This window comes from Manihot esculenta, chromosome 13 (assembly GCF_001659605.2).
Source record: "Manihot esculenta cultivar AM560-2 chromosome 13, M.esculenta_v8, whole genome shotgun sequence".
NCBI lineage: Eukaryota > Viridiplantae > Streptophyta > Magnoliopsida > Malpighiales > Euphorbiaceae > Manihot > Manihot esculenta.
Window position 1 is genome coordinate 31,411,316 of NC_035173.2, and position 22,629 is coordinate 31,433,944.

General features: G+C 34.3%; 3 protein-coding genes and 2 non-coding genes across 5 annotated transcripts; 1 reads left to right on the forward strand and 4 right to left on the reverse strand.

The window, feature by feature from the left end:
• Positions 1 to 2,367: 2,367 nt before the first annotated feature.
• On the reverse strand, positions 2,368 to 5,508 carry LOC110630586 (short-chain dehydrogenase PC-15). Its single transcript, XM_021778133.2, has 2 exons — positions 4,373 to 5,508; positions 2,368 to 2,913 (listed from the first exon to the last, which is right to left on the reverse strand). Exons 1-2 carry the CDS (start codon positions 5,127 to 5,129, stop codon positions 2,906 to 2,908), a joined length of 765 nt encoding a protein of 254 aa, XP_021633825.2. The 5' UTR covers positions 5,130 to 5,508; the 3' UTR covers positions 2,368 to 2,905.
• Positions 5,509 to 5,926: 418 nt separating this feature from the next.
• Positions 5,927 to 8,848, reverse strand: LOC110629070 (thioredoxin-like protein AAED1, chloroplastic). Its single transcript, XM_021775924.2, has 7 exons — positions 8,455 to 8,848; positions 8,324 to 8,370; positions 8,054 to 8,168; positions 7,062 to 7,106; positions 6,916 to 6,975; positions 6,704 to 6,799; positions 5,927 to 6,261 (listed from the first exon to the last, which is right to left on the reverse strand). Exons 1-7 carry the CDS (start codon positions 8,746 to 8,748, stop codon positions 6,139 to 6,141), a joined length of 780 nt encoding a protein of 259 aa, XP_021631616.1. The 5' UTR covers positions 8,749 to 8,848; the 3' UTR covers positions 5,927 to 6,138.
• A 5,493-nt stretch (positions 8,849 to 14,341) lies between these two features.
• Positions 14,342 to 15,607, forward strand: LOC110629278 (growth-regulating factor 1-like). Its single transcript, XM_021776188.2, has 2 exons — positions 14,342 to 14,714; positions 14,832 to 15,607. Exons 1-2 carry the CDS (start codon positions 14,342 to 14,344, stop codon positions 15,605 to 15,607), a joined length of 1,149 nt encoding a protein of 382 aa, XP_021631880.1.
• A 3,074-nt stretch (positions 15,608 to 18,681) lies between these two features.
• Positions 18,682 to 18,775, reverse strand: LOC122721654. Its single transcript, XR_006348358.1, has one exon. It is a non-coding gene; the product is annotated as a small nucleolar RNA snoR8a (small nucleolar RNA).
• A 66-nt stretch (positions 18,776 to 18,841) lies between these two features.
• LOC122721656 lies at positions 18,842 to 18,956 on the reverse strand. The gene has a single exon (XR_006348360.1). It is a non-coding gene; the product is annotated as a small nucleolar RNA snoR126 (small nucleolar RNA).
• Between the last annotated feature and the right edge of the window lie 3,673 nt (positions 18,957 to 22,629).

The window sequence follows — 22,629 nt, forward strand, 5'->3', positions numbered from 1 at the left end:
GAAAAACAAGCAGAGACCTTAGTCATAAGGAGAGTAGAATAAAAAATATCAATTTCCCCTCTTGACGTGCAACTTTTCATATGCATCGTTGAAACATCTCACATGTGCTAAGGCCTTCGTTTCCCACTCCTTCATCCACAATGGAGGTCCCATGACAAGAGCTTATCATATTTCTAACTAGTTTGGATATTAGAGATCGAAACGATTCGAATATTTTTTAATATTTTATTAAACTCTTATATGATAAAGATTTGAATAAATATATTAAATATTTTTAAATATTTAATTTATTTGCATAAATAAATATTAAAAAAAATCACACCCTAATGATTTGAGAAAATTTTTATATATGTCTTCCCAACTCAAGATCAAAAAAGGTTTGAAACTTCCACTTTCCGAGTCTTTGGAAGCTTGAAGTGACCAATGGCTTTGTAGCCTATTGCTTTTAAGTGACTGGTCCCAAGTAAATATTTGTGTTAATTTGTAGTTTTTTTCTCTTAGAAAATAAAAAGAAAAAGTACAGATGGGAATGCTAAAAATTAAAATAATATTGCTTTCATTCAAAGGGGCCTTGCATGTATCCAAAAGCTAATATCCTTGGAATTTGATAGGTGAAGGGCCCTGAAAGAACATTGCTTTTTGTGTGATTGAATTGAATTTTGGTATTAAAAAATTATGATTGGATTAATTTAAAATTTTAGTATAATTTTTTATTATTTTAATTTAGTTTAATTTTTTATTTTAAAAATTTCAGTTTTAATTTAATTTAATTTTAATTATAAAAAATCAAAATAATTGAATCGATTTAAATCAATTAGTGATAATGGTATATTATTTTTAATAATATAGAGATTAGATCATATTAAAATTAAAATATTTTAATTAAATTTTAAAATATTAAAAATAAAATATAAAAAATAAAATATAAAAAATAAAAAATTTATTAAAAATTTAAATTAATCAAACTGAACCGAACCAAATTGAATTAATCAATTCTGTTTGATTTCTGATTAAAATTGATTCGATTTTCATAAATATTAAAATTTTAATTTTTAATTTATTCAGCTCAATTTAATTTTAAATTGAACTCACCGAATACTCACCCTTAATATTAAAACTTGTCTTTTTTAAAAAAATATTATTAAAATTTATTTATTAAAATTTATTAGAAGAAAAAGAAGAAATTCACTATTTAAGCTTTAATAAAACTAATGATTTATTTTTAAAAACACACTAAATAATTTATATTTTTTAAACCATTAATTATATAATCCTTCTACTTATTTGAACTATTAATATGCATGAAATGACTAAAATTTTCTTATTTTTAATTAATGTATGTAATTTTAAAATATAATTAGTTAGTTCTTAAAATTTTAAATTTATAATTATTATTTGATTATACAATTTATAAGATGGCTTAAATAGTTAATAATTTAGAAAGATAATTTATTTGACGAGTTTTTGAATATGGAGGAAAGCTACTGAAATTAAACAGCAATTTTTCCATTTATTATTTCCATATATAGTTTTTTTTTTCCGAATATTGTTTTCCTAGTTAAAAGCATATTTATTGTGTTTTTCTAATGTTTTAGATATTTTAATTAATATATTTAAGAAAATATTTTTTAAGAATATATAATAATGTCAAAGAAAACTAAAAATTAATAATCCGACACAAAGAACTTTGCTAAAGCCACTTTAGTTTATTAGTTCTTTGAAGACAAATATGAAACAGAAAACAACACTCCAAAGTAAACATCTTTGGGATTGCCCCCATGTCTTAGTTGCCTGCTGGCGCAAAATTCTTTCAACCCTTTGCCAGAAAAGTCAAGGAGAAATTAACGTTTTCTTGTCGTCTTCTACTAGTTTCTTGAAAGGGAAAATGAAAATGAAAGTAAAATACATGTTTGGTATTGATCGAGTTGATGGGAGGATCTCGATACACGTATTTCACAATATATATTTAGTATTTGCATGACCCACAAATTCATAGAGATCGGAGACAGAATTTCCAGAGGAAATGATTTGGTTTTTAAAAGAGAGAAAAAGAGGGAGGAGAACCTCCTTTTGATTGAAGTAATGATGAGTAAATCCACCCACAATGAGAGTAGGGGCCATAAGATTTTGCCAAAAATGATGCATGGCCCTAGCTAGCAGAAGGCAAACTTTACTTTTATTTCGTTTTCATGTGGAATGCAATATGGAGAAGGATTGGTTGGTGGTATGCGTCATCTCCTCATTCTCTGCTTTTGATATTATGTCCCATCACTTACCCTGGTTTAGGTTTCAAAAAAAAATTATAACAAAACAGAATTGTGGTTTTAGATTTTTATTTTTTTTAGAAAAAAAAAAGAAGGCAGGGGATTTCTATTACCATAGCAAAGACCATGGTCTAGATACAAAAGTGAGGCTTCTAGAATCAAAAGAAAAATAAACAATTAAAAGAAAGACTCAACCCGAATACATCTTGATTCAAAAAGAAAAATGCAATGAAATAAAAACCTATCTGTATTGCTCCTCCTTTGTGTTGCTCCGCCGCCGAATCGAAGTTTAAAAGTAAAAAACTCTCCAACAACAGTAACTATTGGCCATAGTTACCATATCGAAGCCCTAGGAAAGCAATGAGAAGAAAAGGCAGACTGTCAGCCACATGCAACCAAGGAGCAGACCCACAACGATTGGAGAAAGTTAAGCAGAAGACGTTGATGAACCATCCAAGGCAAGATAACATAGCACCACCATTTGGATCAAGGATAGTTAACCAGAGACGAACAATGCTGACTAATGTGAGACAGGCATAATCTTCGGCGACCCATTGCGCTTTCCGAGCTATGATCCATGATCGACTACCATGCGATCCTGCACTGAGCTTGAAAGACGAGATGAAGAGCAGAATTTGAAGCTACCAACCTACATGCAAAGAAAAGAGATAAAAAAAAAAACACAACAAAGACATAACTAAACAAATCAAAACCATCCCTCTCCTTTGTTATCAGATCTGCCATAAAAAATCATAAAACAAAGAAAGATGAAAATAAAATAACAAAACTCAAAACAACATCTAGAGATAGGGAGGAAACCAGGAAAAAAAATTTTAGAGAGATGTACCAAAAAGAAAATATCTTTTTTTATGGAAAAATAAAACTTACACATATGATCACAGAGTCATTTATGGTTTTAACTCAGATCAATATTTTACAATGCTAAGTTATTAGTTTTCAGACAAATTATGTTAACTTATCATCAACATTTCTTACTATAAAAAAATTAGTTTCAGTACGTCTTTGTATTCAAATTGATTTCACATTCGCTACTAATTTTAAGTTGTTCAAATTTTTTATTGCCCATGAAAAGTTTTGTGTTATAATTCGAAAAAAATATTTTATTTCGTGTTTTGTCCTTCAAACTTAAATCTCACTGTTAAATCGTATGAATTTTTTTTCCTTGTATCTTTATCTACTATAACACAAACCTTAAACAAAGTTTTCTACCAGTGATCATTGGGTAGATTCGATTTAAAATTAAACTGAACCGAATAAATCAAAAATTGAAATTTTGATATTTATAAAAATCAAATCGATTTTGGTTAAAAACCAAATTGAATCGAACCGGTTTGATTCGATTTGATTCAGTTCAATTTGATCGATTTGAATTTTTAATAAATTTTTTATTTTTTACATTTTATTTTTAGTATTTTAAAATTTAGTTAGAATATTTTAACCTTAATATGATATAATCTCTCTATATTATTAAAAATAATATACTATTATCACTAATTAGTTCTGTTCAATTTTTTTTATTTTTTCCTATTTAAAATCGAACTAAATTAAAATAATTGAAATTTTTAAAATTAAAAATCAAACCGAACTGAGATAGAATAAAAAATTAAACTGAATTTACAAATTATTTTGATTTAATTCGGTTTGATCAATTTTTTTAATTTGAACCGAATACTACTCGCTCGGTTCACTAAAGCTGCTAAAAAATAAAAAAGTCTTCTTTGTTAGCCATTGCACTAATTAATTAAATAACAATGGAGGAAAAAGAGAGCAATAGAGCAGAGACGACCCTAACAATCCATGTCTAAATTGCAATGCATTTCAAATTTATTATGTCATGAAGAAAATTGCTCACACAATCAAGACAATCTGCTGATATTTTTTAGCTAGCATTAATTGATTGGCAAGCTATATTGTTTTCTCCTTTCAATAATTGACTTATGGGTAACTTTTCTAAGTCCACAAAACTTGAAAAAAATAAAATTCTCAAAGCTAGCTCTAGAGTCTGGACACTTTCTTTACACTAAAACGATTGGAAAAGAAAATGTCTCTAACCCAAAGAGGAGACCAAGAAAGTAAGGTAAACAAACCAGTCATATGACCAAATATAATTTGCTTTGGAGGCTTAGGACTCAAAACTTTGGTGGCCACATGTCTTGCAAAAACACTAGCATCCATTGCTTTGGCAGCTTGAGAAGCCCTAGCTCTCTCAGCAATAGCTTCCTTGTAATCCTTGTAGAGTTTCCAATCGTGATTTGCCAGTGTCTCTGAGTTAGCCCTGCCGAAATTTGATCTTATGGCACCAGGAACCACTAGCACCACATTGATTCCGAAAGGTCTAAGCTCCACTCTCAGAGTATTAGCCATGGCATGCACTGCCGCTTTACTGGCGCAGTAAGACCCTGCCCACGGGGTAGGGACCATCCCGACGACGCTCCCTATATTTACTATGCATCCACTGCCCTGACTTGCCATGTAGGGCACGACCTTTTGAACCATCCTTAATTGCCCTAATGTGTTAATTTCCCAAGCTTTCCTGATTGTGTCTAGCGAAAGCTCTGCCAAAGGGCCTGTACTTCCTACGCCGGCATTGTTGACTAATATGTCTATCCGACCGTACTTGGATATAATAGCGTTCACCGCCGATGAGACGCTTTCGTCGGACGAAACATCGAGGCTCAGTGTCTCAATGTTCTTGGATATTTTGAGGTCTAACATGTCGTCTATGCGTTGGGGGATGTCGGAAGCAATTACATGGCAGTTTTGCTCGGAAAATGCCTTGCAGTATTCATAGCCAATGCCACCTTTAGCACAGCCAGTGACTAGCACAATTTTAATGCCATCCATGTTTGTTTTGATAATTTTGGTGTTGATTGGATTAGATGATTCATTTTCTTTATATATATTAGATTAGCATGTGTAAATCCGCCATAGATCATCACTAATTCTTGTTCATTGTTAATTTGGACAAGGATGTAGAATATGCTTAGGGCATATCCTTGTTTGTCGAAGGTGGCCTGGTGCCTGCTGGGGTCAATTTCAGACAAAAATCCAAATCCTTCAACTCATTGGTTACAGGTAAGTGTCTTTCATTTCATGTCTCCTGCAAGACTCTGGAATGGAAACGTGGAGGGTCTGAAACTGCTTTTCACTTTCGCTCTCTCTTCATGACAGCTCTAGAATGAGGCCTAGAGTTTTTTTTTTATGAGATTTGATGTTTTCTCTTACTTTTAATTTCTTTTTATAAAAAAAAAAATTGAAGAACTAAAAGAAACATGGTTGTTAACCGGTCCGATTGATTTAATCGAAAATTAAAATTTTATTCAGTTTGGTTGAATTAAAAACTCTTGATTTTTAAAAGACTTGATACAAACCTATGACCAACTTAGTAATAAGCGAGCTGTCAACCTGTCGGATTTGAATATAAATATACAACCTCGTCTTTAGTCATGATAATCCGGACTAGCCAAACCACTGGTTCAACCAAGTCGAAAACCTACTGATTCGATTAATCCAAATTAACAATCAATTATTTTTCATTCATATATTACAATTTTTTAACAATACATATAATACAATTTAAATAATAGAATAAACAATTTTGATATGTCGTAGATAGTTTTTTAACAGATGCAATTTATATATACTCCAAATGCCAGATAACTAAATAATTATGTTTTGAGGTTAAAATGACAACCTTATTAATTTATGCAAATATTCAATCTATGGGACAGCAGAAAAAGATAATTTACAGGCAGCACTTTCTTGCAAGTTGCAAAACTTGGCAATAGATATAATACAACATTCTTTGATGGAGCCCATCCCTGTATTTGGAAGGTTGCCGCTCACCAAAGCTTCATGCAACTGTAACCTGCCTACAGCAGACGTCAAAGACATCATCCAAGGGAGCATGGTCGCCAGTCCCTTCATCTTTTCTGGCATACAATAACTCCTTCCCTTTGAATACAAACATCCCTCCCTAAAAAGCAACAAAAAATATGAGGTAGATATAAGAATAGCAAGACAGAAAGGCGAATTAACGTACTATGTTATTAATCAAAGCCTCTTCTCGGCTTGTTTGAAATGAATGAAACTCAATATTACATCTAGACTTATTCATCAAGTGGGCTGAATTTCAAAACTATCATTTTCTTTTTGTCATAGGTATTTGGAGAGGGGAGGGAATTGAACCCTGGTAAAGGATTCCCAAACATGCGTCGCCAACCATTCTAGCATGTGGTAGGCCATCAGATTGTTAATGGAACTCTCACATTATAGTTATTACCTCGTGTAATTTTTTAAAGCGCAGAGATTGAACAGATTGGCTTTGTTTGTTTGCATCCCCACAATAATAAAATCAACTACAGGACCTACAGACGAAGTAACATAAATTCTAGGTCAGTAGACATGAATTACTAGACCTGTTGCAGAACACTACTTCTATTATCTGGTGTGGCAGCAATAGTGTAGTTTTTGACAGCTTTTCGCAGAGCATCAAACCTCGAGAACACCTTTGCCTGTTTCAAACTCATATAAATAAATACACAGTTCAAATAAACACCCACTCAGGAGAAAAAAAAAAAAAAAAAACATAGGGACAAGCTTTGCAGAATTCCAGAAATGAAAAAATTACACTAGCAGGATTGAAGAATGTGCGTCCAAAGCCATAGTACAATCCCAAGACATCATAGGCCTGAACCAAAATAAGCACCCTTCAGTGTCTAAAATCAATGAATTAAGATATTTAACAAATGTACTAGCAACACAGACAACTACTACCTTGCGGTCGGGATCAGCATAAAGACAATCCATCGGGAATGGCAGCTGATCATAATTCATACATAACCAATTAAAATCTAGTCAGCCAAATCATAAGCAATACAATAGTAAAAGAAGAAAAATATGCAAAACAAGACATGGTCCCAAACTAGAACAGGAGCTTTGAATCCCCACGCTGCCAAGAAAAAATTATGGACTCTGATGATATATGTTATTGAAAGAAAGCTAAGAATCTCAAGTCTTGAGAAAGATGGCCACAATTTCAGCTTTAGCAGAAAAACTGGCAAAGCAAACTAAATTAACAAACAAATCCAAAAGCAACTCAAAGCAAGAAGCAGAAAGGTAAAATATGAACCACAAAACATTTCTTTTCAATAAGAACTAACGAGATCCCTATGATACCACTTAAATAGTTGAAATATACAAAGCAAATCCGAAAAAAAAGGGGCCAAATTTACCACTTAACTATACAGCAGGGCTAAAAATTATCAAATTTCATCTTTCAGATCAAATTTGTTCCTGAATTATCCTTGAAAGACCAAATAAGACCAAATAGGCGGATAAGGGTGCAACTTACATTTTAAAATACTCACAAGTGATGGTCTTATTTTGCATTTTAACACTAGTTCAGGTGTAAATTTGGACTGAAAAATGAAATTTTGGTATTTAGCTAGGGCAAATTTGGGACTTTGTAATGGAATACTGCTTGGACTAGTTGAGAAAGGACACTAGAACATTAGCATATACAAGATGAGTTAATGTGGAGACTGTAGACGGCTGCTGATTTCAACCATATAAAATCTTTACCAAAAACCCATTATATCTTTACGAGCATAATAAGTTCAACATTCAGGCAATTCTCAAACACAGTAACTTCATAGTATAAGCACATGCTCCGTAGAAAACCAATTATCAACACCCCTTACCAACCTCGGCCCCCCTTTTTTTAAAAAAAGAAGAGAAAAAGGAAAAGAAAGTAAAAGAAGCTATACCCGGTCTGCGAGGATGCGAGCTTTCTTAGGCTCACCAACGCCAATTGCAATTAGTTTGACGCCAGCTGAGTCAAATTTTGATTTGGATTCTTTTAATGCTGAAGCAAGTTCCCAACTTCACAAAACCAAACCAAGCCATAACAACACTTCAAGATTGAGTCACAAAAAGGCCAAAAAAAAGAAAAAAAAAAAAAAAAAAAAAAAAAAAAAAAAAACAAAGGCATTTCAGATCATAGCTACATCTAATAACCAGCGGTGGAATTCAGTTACCAGCAAAGGCATCCAAAATGCCTCAGAAGTGCAACCACAGCCATTCCCTGCAAATTTCAAAGCGCATATGTATAAACCCATTCCAAACACAACTAGAACAAAGCAACTGTCAAGATTTCAAAAAGTTATACCTCTTTTTGGTCCCAGAGATCCTTAAACACGACGGGCTCACCAGCGGCTGTGAAAATTGAAACATCGCCGAGGATTTCACCAACATTCGCACCGACGTCGGAGGAGGAGGAGGCTCTCATAATGAGACGCGAGGGAGTGATAGTAGAACTGGTAGTGAGAGTGAAAAAACTAGGTGATGTAGTAAGGGAGTAACAAGTGGGGAATGGGGAAGGAAAATTGGGAGATTTTATAGAGAAAAAAGAGAGAGGTGGATGAGATTGTAGGGATTTTGTGGGAACCATGGACATGACCATCGTCTTCTTCTTCAAATTACTCTGACACTGCGCTTCCTCTGACAATCTCTTCTCTCTGCATACGCGGGGGACGTGGAAACCACAGAAATTCAGATTTTTTAAGGAAATTTATTATTCAGTTACTTCAGTGGTTGAGCGAAATTAATTATTTAGTTGTTAGTTATGGCTAATTATATTTATAGTCCTTCAACTCTAAAATTTGTTATACTTCACTTTCTCATCTTTAGCTATTACCATAAAACTCTATTTTTAAAACTATTAAATAAAAATTCCTCCTTTTCAGAAATATTACTATATGAAAAACTTTTATCATTACAAATGCCTATAAAAATTTCTTAAACTATTTTTCATTTGTTTTTAAAGCAAAATTAATATGTAAAAATATCATAGTTTAAAATATAAAAAAAAATAAAATTACAAATATGTCAGGAAAAATAACATTATTAATATTTTATGTAACATTTGTTTTATTTTTTATTTTATGATGTTACCCTTGACATTTTATTATTATAAAAAATAATAATAAAATAAGATTCGTTAAAATCATAACACATATGTATAGAATTTAGAAGGGCGTGTAAATATTTTAATTTAGTCCGACCAGACAGTAGAAAGTCTGACTAATGAAATTCAAAGATCCAACCACTAACACTCCTAATTTTATTGAAGTTTCAAATGGACGATCGATCTCTTTAAACTCCACGCCACAAACGAGAATTAAATAGAGATACTACCAACTTTAGTGACCGATAAAACTCTATCTTTATACATATCGGATGAGTTTAGCATGACATGATAAAATCGGAAAAGGGCACCAATCTCCAACACACTGATCGTCTCCTCGAATATATAACCGAAATCATAAATACGTATGCAGTAAAATAGATTGACGTGACATACACGATAGACAAAATATGGGTTAACTGACTCTGCATTTATTATTCAATTGCCCATCATTAATGTGTTGCCTGACACATTTATAAAAAAATATTTTCGCTCAGTCCGATGGAGACATAACATATGAGATGTCAGAATGATCAGAAGTGTATATATATCTCTCTGAAACTTTTTCTTCTTTTTTTTTTCTTTTTTTTTAATGCACCACTGAAAAGTCTCAAATTTAACTTAAGCATTAGAAAGTCTCCACCGGGGCATCTTTAGTAGACCTTTGATCATTTTTCTATATTTTGCAAGTCATTTTCTCATGATCAGACCGTATAAAATCTCAAAAGCATTTTTATCACAATTCATTAATCGGTTTATTGAATTAAATTATAGTCTAAATGTACACATTTGGTGACCACATCGAATCTCGATTCATCTAACATATATTAAGTTTGTCAAATAATTGAATAAAAAATAGCTTGAGTAATTTTTGTGTAATATTTTTAAAGATAGAGGACTTGATGATAATAAATTAAAAATGGTGGATTGACACCTTGTAAAGTTAAGTGATGATGGGTAAAATTTACCCATTTATTTATGTAATACCCGGCTAGACTCCGGTATCGGAATTCCTACCGTCCGGTGGAATCTCGGATGCCGGAGACCTCTAGAAGGGTAGAATCATGTTTTATAAAAATGTTTTAATGTGTTTTAATGTTTTAAGCATGAAATTAAATGAGCTTTTGCATGAATAATCTTTGGAGGAAAATCCAGGTTCGGCCGCCGAAAGTCAAGTTCGGCCGCCGAATATTGCATGGATCCGGAGGCACATTCGGCCCCCGAACGTGGCCTGGCCAGCCACCTATAAAAAGGGGACTTAGCCGAAATGGGCGAGCTTTCTCCCATTTTCGGCCACAGCAAGCTTCCGACCTTCCCTTTGCAACTCTTGTGTTCTTCCTCCAAATCCCCACCATTTTTCTTAAGTTTTGAGCTTGCATTGAAGGTTTTGAGCTTTTAAAACAAGTTTTGGAGCTTGGGAGACTCAGGAGCCCATTTGCTTGGATCTCCGAGTTTAGGTCGTCTCTCTCTCGATCTTCAAGAGGTAAGAGCCGATCTTGAGCTCAATGTATATTTTTAACAAGTTTTAAGTAGATTTATGGGGTAGAAATGCATGTTAGGGTTATTTGAATATTTGGGTTTAGGTTATGATTTTGAACAATGTATGTTGATTTTTGTGTGTTTGAAGTGTTGTAGTTGGGGTATATGCTAGTTTGAGACCCCTAGGTGTAATGTATGATATGTATGCATGTTTTAGAACTAGTTTTTTTGCATGATTTGAGCTTGGGAGGCGAAATGTGCATAGAGGAGCTGAGTTTCTGCCCTTCGGGAGAAGCTCAGGTTCGGCCGCCGAAGTGACTTTCGGCCGCCGAACCCCCTTTGTGGAGGCAGCATTCGGCTGCCGAAGTTGCCCCCGAAAAGAGACTTTCGTCTCTGTCTGGGACTTTCGGCCGCCGAAGGTGCTGCCGAAAGTGCCTGACTTTCGGCTCTGGAGGGACTTTCGGCCGCCGAACCTGCCACCGAAAGTGCCCTGTCCAGCCATTTCATGCATGTGTTTCTATGATTATTTCATGATGTTTTAGGGGGTTTTTGGGGAGTAGATTAGAGTTATGTTCATAATGTTAGGTCCCTCATTTGAGTCCACCTGTGTAGGTTCGGACCCGAGGAACCGAGGGCCCCAGCAGTGAGATAGTTGCTTCAGAGTCTGTAGAGCTTCAGCCAGAGGTGAGTAGAATAAACTCTTAACTTTTAAATTAAAGAAGTATAAGTTTTTGAGCATGTTCATGCATCATGGATGCCATGCGATATTAGGTTGTTTGAATTAGTGTACACGAATATGTTGCATTGCATAATATGATGTGGATGCGGATTGGCTATTGGATGATCCTCTAGTCCTCCTATGGTATGATATGATATGATGATGATACGGTACGGATTACCAGTGAGGCCCATTCTACGCCCCTGGACTATGTTAAGAGAAAGACCAGTGAGGCCCATTCTACGCCCCTGGCACGATTGGACTATATTGAGGACTATAGGTGACAATACCATCCTTATGTGATATGTTTGTGATGTGTTGCATTTCATGGAAGCATGAAATATTTTAATATATGTTTTCTCTATTCTGCTCACTGGGCTTTGTAGCTCACCCCTCTCCCCTAACCCCAGATGTGCAGGTACAGGGTAGACCAGGAGGCTAACCAGAGATTTGAAGTACGTTCATGTAATAGTTAGACTGTGGACATGACAATTGTATTATGATGTAGTGTAAAAGTGTTTTAAGTTATGTTATGTAATTTGAATATTGAGGATAGAGTTGTGCTTGACCAATACAGATTGTAAATCCCACTTGTATGTACATGGTCTTTATGATATGAAATATGAGGCTATGTTTCAACCAAGCTTATGTATGATGAGATACCCCATTGGAGCATTTGATGAGGGTTCCAGTGGAGGTTTATGTTATGTTTATGTTTATGTACAGGTTGAGCTTGGTTGATATATGAGAATATTTACAGGTTTATGAGTATTGTTGATTATGTATGGGATTAAATAGGATTACAGGTTATGTCAGGCTTGCTACGGTTCCCGGCGGCCTTATGCCGATCTGGATCCTAGCGCCGGTAGCGGTCCGGATTTCCGGGTCGTTACAATTTATTCCATGAATTAAAATTTTCAATACGTATAGAATTATTAAATTCTTTTTATTTCTAATTAGTATATAAAATTTTAAAATATAACTATTTAATTTTTATAATTTCAAAATAAAAATTATTTAAAAAAATAAAAATAATATAACATGACCTTTAAAAATAAAAGAATTGACATATGCATGTGAATTTCAATTGATTTTTTAATGAAGTAATTTATTTTAAATTTACAGTGGACTGGATTTAGATAACAGTTTTACTCAATTGCAATATCATCCTCCAACTTCATGTAGGATATCATATCAATGCAGTTTAAGATTCTCAATTTGATTTTCTTTTGAAGGATAGAATCAAATTTAACAATCCAATTTTCATTAAAATTTTTTTTTTGTTAGAGAAAAAAATAAATTCATTAAACAAAGCATGAGAATATAAGGATTTGACCCAAATCCAATTCAATAAAAAAGTAGAAGGCCTAAGCCCAATTGAAAGAAACCATAAGACTGAGTATTCATATACTATTTAAAGAAGTGGACTCGGATGGAATTGCAGAATCTAACAGTAACGTTGCATCCTCCCTCGTCGGTTAAAACATTCTCCGATGACCAGGGGCGGAGGAAGAGTACGGCAAGAGGGCACGGGCCGTACCGGCAACCGAAAAATACTTTGAAGAGGATGAAGGTGCCGCAACGGCGCAGCCGATAGTGCCGCAGCAGTGTGTAACGGTGCCCTATCAAAGAAAAGCTCCTCCCTCCACTTCTGCCGATGACCCAACAGTGATGATCACGATCGGCCCAAATAATAATTTACTTATCTCAGTTAAAAAATATTTAGATAATATAATTATTTTAATTTATTTTTATTCAAATAGCAGTTAAACATTGTATTTATAATATATATATATAGCCAAATGGAATAGCTGTTATGCAAGGGTGAGTTAAAGAAATTTTGGCATTCCCTTAACCAAAATTGTAGTTTTGTGATTGCATGCACACCACCTGTCTTCAAAAATAGGCAGGATGTTATGATTTCAGCTTCACAACCCTTATATACAAGGAAGGTAACATGTCAAACTCCCCCATTGGCTTGGGACCTCACAAAAGTCTTAATCTCAATTAATTAATTCATTTCAATGTATTTAATCTTGTTCTTGGTTTGACATTAATAATTCTAATTAAATACTTACCCTTAAACTAAAATGGTAATATATTAAATGCTTAAATTCATAAAAAATTATAATAATTAAAAATAATTCGATTAAAACATATCTCTATTTCTTTATGTCTTGAATCAGACAAGATTGTCCTAACTATTTAATATCTTACATTAAATTGAATGTAGTGTAGGGTGTAAAATGGTTCTTGGAGCTCTGAAATCAAAGAGCATAAATGAGATTAGTTGCCAAGGCACCCATGAAGAGAATTTGGCAAAAAGTTACACAAAAGGAAATGACCAATGGGTTCAGATTTTGGATTTGGGGAAGCTCACTTGCCAAACAACATATTGTCTTGTAGTTGCAAATGGGAATCAGAGATGAAACTGCTAGGGCCTAGGACTCACTAATTTGTAAGGTTCTCACCAAAGCCTTATGTCCTAATTCAGGCTGTTACATATCAGGACAAATTTCCTAATTTCAGATTTTCTTAGTCTCATTTGTTTATGTTCAACTTACATTACTGCCCTTATTTTCTTTCTCATTATTGTAGGGAAAGAAGGATTTTTCCAAATTGAAATCTAAACAAGCCCAAAAATAAAGAAGAAAATCCAACAACCCTAGAAGGAGATTTTGGTAATTTGAGTTTTCCCTAACAATGACCAAAAATAAACTTTTCTTCACCTATAAAAACAAGAGACAAAATTCATATCTGAGATTTGGAGACTGTGTTTGGTACTGAGCTTTGTCTGCTCCTTCAATTTCAACTCCTCAACTCCTTCACCCTCCTCCCTCTCATCGCCTCACCATCTCCGTACTTCAACCTTGCCATTAGGTTCTCCTTCCAATGGATTTTGGCTTGTCTAGCTTGGATGGTTTTTTGGGCTCTGGAAGCAACATAGCTGCGTCACGAGCCTCATCCATGGCGGCCAATAACCACAAGTTATTCAATTTCCCTTCGTCGCCTGCCCCACAAGCTTCATTTCCAAGCAAAGTTTATGGCTTTCAACCTTCGCCGTCTGCTTATGATCAAGCTTCCAGTGGTGCAGGAGGACCATTCACTGCATCTCAATGGATGGAATTAGAATACCAGGTCTTGATCTTCAAGTACCTCTCTGCTAGTGTTCCTGTGCCCCCCGAGCTGCTCACACCGCTTATTAAGAAGCCGTTGTGTCTGTATTCCTGTGGCTCCTCTGGTGGATTCTACCGTCCTGATTTACGTAAGCTTCTTGAATTCTTCTGTTAACTAGCCACCATACAACATTAATTGTCGTCGAGATTTTGGCTCTTGTTTATTAATTATCATTATTGTTTTAATCTTCCCAACATGTTTGCAGTTGGTCGTATAGGTTACAGGGGCAGCCCCGTCGATTCTGAGCCTGGAAGGTGTCGTAGAACCGACGGGAAGAAATGGCGGTGCTCAAGGGATGTTGTTGGTGACCAGAAGTACTGTGAAAGGCACATGAATAGGGGCAGATATCGCAATAGAAAGCCCGTGGATGGCCAAACGTCTGTGCCTGCCACCGCCCAGCAGACCGCCAATTCAAATGGGTTGCCGGTGGTTGGTTCCACCTCATCAGCACCGGTAATCACCTCCAGCGAGCCTGTGAACGTGACCACACAGCAACAGACGAAGGATTCAGAAGTTGCTGCTGCGGTCAATGTGAAATCTGATGAGGAGGCTGCTTTCACCGTACCGAAACCAATTGATTCTTTTATCAGTTCTTCAAAGAAGAGGAAGTATGTGAACTCTGAAGACTGTGATGAGCCTTTCCCAAGCTTCAATAAGCAGGATACCGAAGAACAGTATCCTCTTCGCCAATTCATTGAGGATTCACCCGAGGACCAGTGCAATCGCTCTGCCATTAGCTGGGCTGAAGAGCTGAAGTCTGATTGGAACCAGCTCTCATTGTCAGCCCCAGTGCAGGAGAAAATTGCACTCTCAATGAACATGGGGGTGATTGGCGACTTCAGTGAGCCAAATCAGAAGAAAAGCAAATGGGTATCCATTTCTCCTGCAGGAACTTCAATAAGTGATCCTTTGGGAGAGATATTAATCACCAAAAATACTGGTAATGCTGGTGGTAGTTGCCAGAGTTCATCAACAGCTTAAGATAGGGGAAGCATGAGGTTACGATGGAAGAAAGTGAAGAAGCTTGGAGCTCTTTGCATGGTGAACTTCTTCTTGATAGATTTTAATGTTGATGATGTCAAGATTCGGCTGATTCTAACTTGGCATCAGCAACTTTTGCTCATGGAGTTTTGGGCTCTGTAGTTTGTGATGCAGAGAAATTTCCGTATTTTCTTGGGCTTTAGGTTGAGGTTCAATGTATAAGCCCATCTCTGAGAGGATTTTGAATCTGAATTCTTGTAGGACAATTTTATAAATTGAGAAAACCTCAAAAAAAAAAAAAAAAAGTCTTTCTATAGAATACGCAGAAGCATTAAACTCTGTAAGAAAAAGAAACTAATCTATGTTTGAGGGAAGTTACAGGTTCCTATTCATCTTATAAATACAGTACACCATTAATTTTAATTATCAGTAAAATATCAATTTTATCTATTAATTCAAATTGAAATTTGATAATAAAATATATTATAAAATTAATTCTTGAAATTAAATATAATTGAAAAAGAGATTAATGTTTATCTATTTTTTTAAAAACAATTCTGGCCTTTACAAACACAGAGCCATGTTTTAAATATAAAGAATTCAAGACGCTATAAATTTTTAATTTGCCACAAAAATATAGAATAAGAGTAAAAAAATTGTAAAATTTCATATTTTAGTTTTATAATGATTATCATTGAAAAAATAAATAAGATCAAATGAAACTAAATGAAAAAACTGATTTATTTCTAAATTCTAATCAATATTAACCTTAAATACTCCAATCAGGCTGCAGACACCGTTGCCGAGCTTAAGCTTAGAGACCATTTTTCTTGTAACTAATAGGGATGTAAACGAATCGAGTTGAGCCGCGTTTCAAAAATTAATTCGTTAAAATTTTTTCAAATTCGAGTCAAATTCGAATTTATTCATTTCGAACTCGAGCCGAGTATTCATAAGTTTAAATTTAGCTCATTTAACAAACGAATTTAGACGAATCAAGTTTTTATCGAATTTTAGCTCATTTAACAAACGAATTTAGACGAATCAAGTTTTTATCGAATTTAGTCTCGAATAGTTTACGCATATTTTAATTTATATAAACTAAAATAATTTTAATTAAATAAGTACATCTAAATAAATATATCTACACATTAACTCGTAAACTTATAAAAATGAGTTTTTAAATCTTAATAATCCAAATATATACAAGTTTAAGTGTGTAACTAAATTATATAAAACTAAATTTTAAAAAATTTAGATTTGGCTCATAAAAGTATATATAGGTTTGAGTTTTTTTTCTTTTATTACAATAATTTTTCACGAGTTTTAACAAATTGAATATTATGGAGCTCAAATTTTGAGGCTTACCAAACGGGACTAAAAATTAAGTTCGAACTTGATTCATTTAGAAATCGAGTCAAGTTCAATCGAGTTATCCCTCAAATTCTTCTTTTATGCATTTTCGAAATTGGCTATGGGGATTTTTAATTGCAATACTTATTTGTATCTAAAAAAAACTTGTGCTAAATTGAAAATTAAATTGATTTAACCAATTTGATTATCTAATTTAATAAGTATGATTTATACTAAAAAAATTTCTTGGTCAATTCGGCTTATTCTCTTAAAAAAAATTGACAAACGAAACAACAAATTGGAATGAAAAAGCGGCTTGTTTATGTCTAGGTCCAGCTCTTAATCTGCTAGACTTGGCCTATTTTCCACACCTAGACCAAACCATTCTCTCCTAGAATTTAGATAGAGAGAAAAATCCAAACCCCAATTACTCACGACCTTCTAGGGTTTCTTCCCTTACTATACCGGCCACTTTACCGCTTGGTGGTGATTGTGAAAAGCTTTTATTTTCATCATTTTCTTCAACCAATGCTTTGATAGATAGGGAATTGGGATTGGACTTTCCGCTAAGCCAAGGGTGGGCTTTGTTCTCTTTGACTCTATTTTTTGCTTGCGTTTTACAGGTTCGAAGGAGCGCGACTCTTTTTCAACATACATGCCTAACTTGGGAATTTCAAGGTGGACAACACCTCCCTCAGTTATCCACATATCCTTTTATGCATAATTCGTCCAATGTGACGCCGTTCGTCCGCAGCTTGTTTAGTGACCTTTCCGTCTTGTTTACTTGGTGACCAACTTGTTGCCTGTAGGGATTCTCATTCTGAATAACTCCTTAATGGGTCGTTGTTTTTGGATTCAGTTAACTTTTGGTTGTAATTTGCTTTAGATGAAGCTTGAAAGCGGTGAATGATCAGCGGTAAGGCGGCACAAATTATTTTTTCGTCCAAATTGGGCTGCCTGATAAATTTGTTCGTCCGCGTCTCTTTTGATTATTCAGGCGTCTAGGTTAATTACCTACGAGATTTCTTCTTGGTCATAGAGAACGCACTAGAGCGGCCGATGGAATTGGGCTCTGAGTGTCTGGATTATGCATGATCCATGAACCAACGGACAAAATCGATTTAGATTTATAATTCAAATTCGGGTACACAGAGATAAAGATAGGTGACAAAGATGATGATAGACTTCATTGGACATTAATTAGAAAAATCAATTATTTATGAGAATAATTATGGAACTTATATTATATGCATCATTTTACAAAAAATTCAGTCCATTAAATGGGCAAACAATTGCAGGTTAATGATAACAGCATAACATAACATTAAACAGAATCGGCATTCTGCTGATAAATTTCATGAAAACCTATCCTCCACCTGATACAATACTCTAGCAACAAACATTAATTAGTAAAATAACACAATAAATTATAATATGAAAAAATCACTTCACCTTTCATCTTCCATAACAATTGTAAGCTCATGCGATGAAGAACAACACAGAGGAGATAAGGAGAGGGAGGAATAATCGGAAACCCAAGGCATGGGCGGTGTAGGTAAGATGAACACAATCAATTGAGATCCATTAATTGGTCATCTCACCCACCCACCCATCCCGCAACCTTCTGAAAATCCTAACTCCCTCTCCATCTCCTCACATCCCATTTGCAGTTTCTCGCTCAGCAGATGTTATGAATTTAATCAAAACAAACAAAACTTGGGGGCAGCTCAGATTCTATGGGTGTAAATAAGAGTCTGTCATACCCAAATTGGGCATTTTCAGTACGAGGAATTTTACTTTTATCATCGCAGCCCCCCGAAAACAATCCCTCAAAAAATTTAAAAAAAGAAACTTCCAAAAACCAAAGAAGATCAAAATCAAAAGGCTCAGACACGCACAAACGCAGTCATCAAAATTATATGGTTAGCTTTTGCGGGTCCGCATAAAAACACAACGTTATATCAGTATCGAGAAATGAAAATTATCATCATAGCCCTCTAATTATCGACTTAATTTTCACAAAAAATCAAAACATTTGATTCAACCATGGATTTCCAGATTCGAATAATCGAAAATAAGAAACAAAATTTGACTAATCAGAAAACGTTGCAAGAAAGAACAAAGAGAATAGGCTTACAGCAAAGACAGCTAAAAGTAAGACGCGCATCTGCTCTGCCGAACCCTAACGCTGTGGAGAGGATTATATAGAGGAGCGGAACTAGGGTTTTTGCAAATCCTCTCAAGTTTTTTACTTTTAAGGTCATGTGGATTGGTTGGAATTACATTGCGCCACTTTGGGCTTTTTTATTAGTTTAGGAATGGGCTGATATTGGGCCTTCTAGAGATTGTTATGTATTTATGTGTTTTATTCAATGGGCTAAATGGCCTTCTGGTCTACCTTTGTTTTTTTCGATGATTAGATTGCAGATATATATTCTTTTTCAACAGTAGACAGAAAGTAGAAATTCGAATTTGAGTTATATATCCTTTTACCTATTGAATCAAGTAAGTTTATTGATTTCTACTGTTACTTAGTTTGTATATAGTAAAATTCTTTGATGTAAAAATTAAAATGATTTAATATAATTCAAAATTAATTTCTGAAGATTTTGTAATACGATTATGGTATTTTTTTTCTTAGAAACGAGTTAATTATGAAAAATTTATTAATTAAGCGGAAAAAAATTTTTCTATTTCAAAAAACATAAGATTGTTTTAAAAAATTTAATAGATAAATTATATGGGACATATTTATTAATGAAATGAAAACAAATTTCAAAAAATGAGAGAACCGATTAAAGCTTTTTAGAGAGAAGAGAGAGAAAGAGAAGAGAGGGAGAAGAGAAGTAAGAAAGATATCGGTTTGCTTTCCTCGGGAGGAGGTTTTCGACTCTGCATCTTTTCTCCGTTAGGCGACATATAGTTTGTTTTATTTTAGAGAGACTCATTTGATTTTATTTTAGATTTTATTTCTTTGGTTCTATAGTTTGGTTCTGTTTTAGTTAGATCCAACATTGATGGGACTTTGGATTCGCATTTTCTCTCCGGCCGATGATTTTATTTCTACTTTAAAGGAGGACTCTTGCATGTCGACATTGATACCTTGAGACGATGCTGATGCGTCTGGTGACTACCACTCTCATAAAAGGTCTATCACATCGCTTCCCTTTGAGTGGTGATGGTGGTGATTTCACACATCTTTTTGCGATGGTTTATTTAACTGTAGGTGGCTTTGTTTTGGAAAGTGGTTGATTTTGATGCGACGTGTTTTCTTTTAACTTCTCTGTTTCTATTATTGCTTTTTTTGTTTGGATATGTTGTGCATCTTATTGTTTTGGCTTGTGAATTATTTTCTCGTTGATTGTTTTTCCTTCGGTTGTGTTCATGGCGAAGATGTTTACAGACAATCATTTGACAATTATAGGCGGTGATATACTAGTTAGGGCGGTTCTCAAGATGGATAGAATTATATTTGTGCTGTGAAAGGAACTCTTGATTTTAAACCGGACTTGACTTGTTGGGTTGTGGGTTGAGCTTTTCATTATTAAGCTTATTATTGCTATCTGATCCAATTGATCTTTAAAGTAATTATACTTTACATGTTCAAAAAAGAAATGAAAATAAATTTTTAATACCCTACGCCAATAAGTAGTATATTTACTTATTAATATAAAAAAATATTAAAATGATATTAACTTCTTATACTTTTCTATAACGTTTTATAATTTAAAGTAAAACTATAGATTTTAAATGTAGTGAATTGTGAAATTGTATTAAATTATCATATTTTTATAGAATCTTATAAATTTAATTAACAAAATTACAAATTTTAAATATCACTATAACTTATATGTATCATTTGTAATTAATATTTTATGATACTATAACTATCAAAAAAAATATTTTTTTATAATATTATTAAAAATATTACGTATTTTTATGAAAAAAACTTACTCTTTCATTAAATTAATCAGTTTTTCATACTAGTTTATGAAACGAGGAAAATAAAATATCATGAATTTTTTTTCCAAAGATAAAAATTCCATTGAACATGGGACAAAAGATTATAAAATGTAATAAGAGCATACTTCTTTATAGATTGTAATCAAAGATTATATGCACTTTTGTAGATTGTGATGTACTTACAAATTAAAAAAGTACAGAGGTTTTGTAAGGTGAAATTAAATTTTCATGATCTTCCATAAGTTGTCTCCAAACTTTGATTTTAGTTTCTTTCTTCTAGCCGACCAAAGTCTGTTGTCTATCGAGATTCAAAGGTGCAATGTTAAATTTAAATTAGTACTAACTCATTCCAAAAATTAGTTTAAGGGAAGCCGTACTTAATACCTTATAAAGGATATATTACTGTAACGACTCGGAAATTGGACCGCTACCGGTGTTAGGATTCAGATCGACTTAAGGTCGCCGGAACCCGTAGCAAACCTAACATTTTACAACTAGCCTAAACATGCATCAAAACCCTCAACCCCTTCTTAAAACTTATTCAAAACATGAACAAAGATATGGATCTACACTTACCTCTTGAAAATCGAGGATAGGCGTGACCCAAACTTGGAGATTAGGAGAAAGGGTCTCCGGAGGTCTCCAAACTTCAAAACTTCGGTTTTGAGCTTAAAAATTTCAAAACAAGATAAAAACTTGTCAAAAACTTGTAAGATTTGAAGGAAATTATAAAATCAATCAAAGGAGGGCGAAATCTCACCTATGCCCGAAAATAGAGACAGAAAACTCGCCCATTTTCAGACAAGGGGCCCTTTATAGGTGGCTGGCCAGACCACCTTCGGGGGCCAAAGGTGCTCCCGCAAGAGAGCCATGTTCTGCGGCCGAACCTAGGCTCTTCCTCCATGGTGTTTTTCTTTCAAAACTCAATTTTCTTTCTTCATTAAAACCATAAAAAGCATTAAAAACATTTTATGAAAACCTTATTTTACCCCTTCTAGAAGGCTCCGACGTCCGAGAAATTCCGGATTCCAACGGAGATTCCGCCGGAAGGTAGGAATTTCGATGCCGGGGTCTAGCCGAGTATTACAATTACCTTATCCCAAACCGATGTGAAATTCAAGACACCTCCTCATGCCCAAGACTACATTGAAGTGTAACATATCTATGGGAGGTCCATTATCGGTGTGAGTTTCTGATACCATATTAAATTTTGGTTTAACATAGTATCAGAGCCTCCTGTAAATATGTCACGCTCTAGTGTAGTTTTGGGCAGAGGAACGTCGGTTTGGGATAGGGTAATATGCAGATCTTAGGCACTCATCCCCTTTGAGCTAGTTTTTGGGTGAGTTAGGTCTGACCTAAATTTAACCTATGGAGTCGATTTCTCCTCTAGCCCTAGTGTGTGGGTTTTTGCCCAGCCTTAAGGGCTAGTGTAAATAGATAATTTTGTTGAGACGGTTGAAGCTCGGTGGAGTTTGGAGAGGAGCTGTCTTTAGGATCTATGGTGCTGTTGGAGATGTTGTGGTCGACAAGAGGGGATGATTCAGTGATATGTATCTTCCAGGGTAGGTATCAAGTATGCATGCATGTCTATGGTGATCCTAAATACCAAACGAGTGAGGGAAAATTTAGCCACCACCCTTCTACTCTTGCAGTTCATTAGTTTTCTTTGTTTTGATTATGATTTCAATCCTCTTTGGCTGAAG

Coding starts and splice junctions, on each gene's coding strand:
- LOC110629278 (XM_021776188.2), top strand. CDS start 14,342: ATGGATTTTGGCTTGTCTAGCTTGGATGGTTTTTTGGGCTCTGGAAGC. Junction 14,715..14,831: donor ATTCTACCGTCCTGATTTAC/GTAAGCTTCTTG, acceptor ACATGTTTGCAG/TTGGTCGTATAGGTTACAGG.
- LOC110629070 (XM_021775924.2), bottom strand. CDS start 8,748: ATGGTCATGTCCATGGTTCCCACAAAATCCCTACAATCTCATCCACCT. Junction 6,976..7,061: donor ATGCTGATCCCGACCGCAAG/GTAGTAGTTGTC, acceptor ATTTTGGTTCAG/GCCTATGATGTCTTGGGATT. Junction 6,262..6,703: donor GAAGTAGTGTTCTGCAACAG/GTCTAGTAATTC, acceptor GTTGCTTTTTAG/GGAGGGATGTTTGTATTCAA.
- LOC110630586 (XM_021778133.2), bottom strand. CDS start 5,129: ATGGATGGCATTAAAATTGTGCTAGTCACTGGCTGTGCTAAAGGTGGC.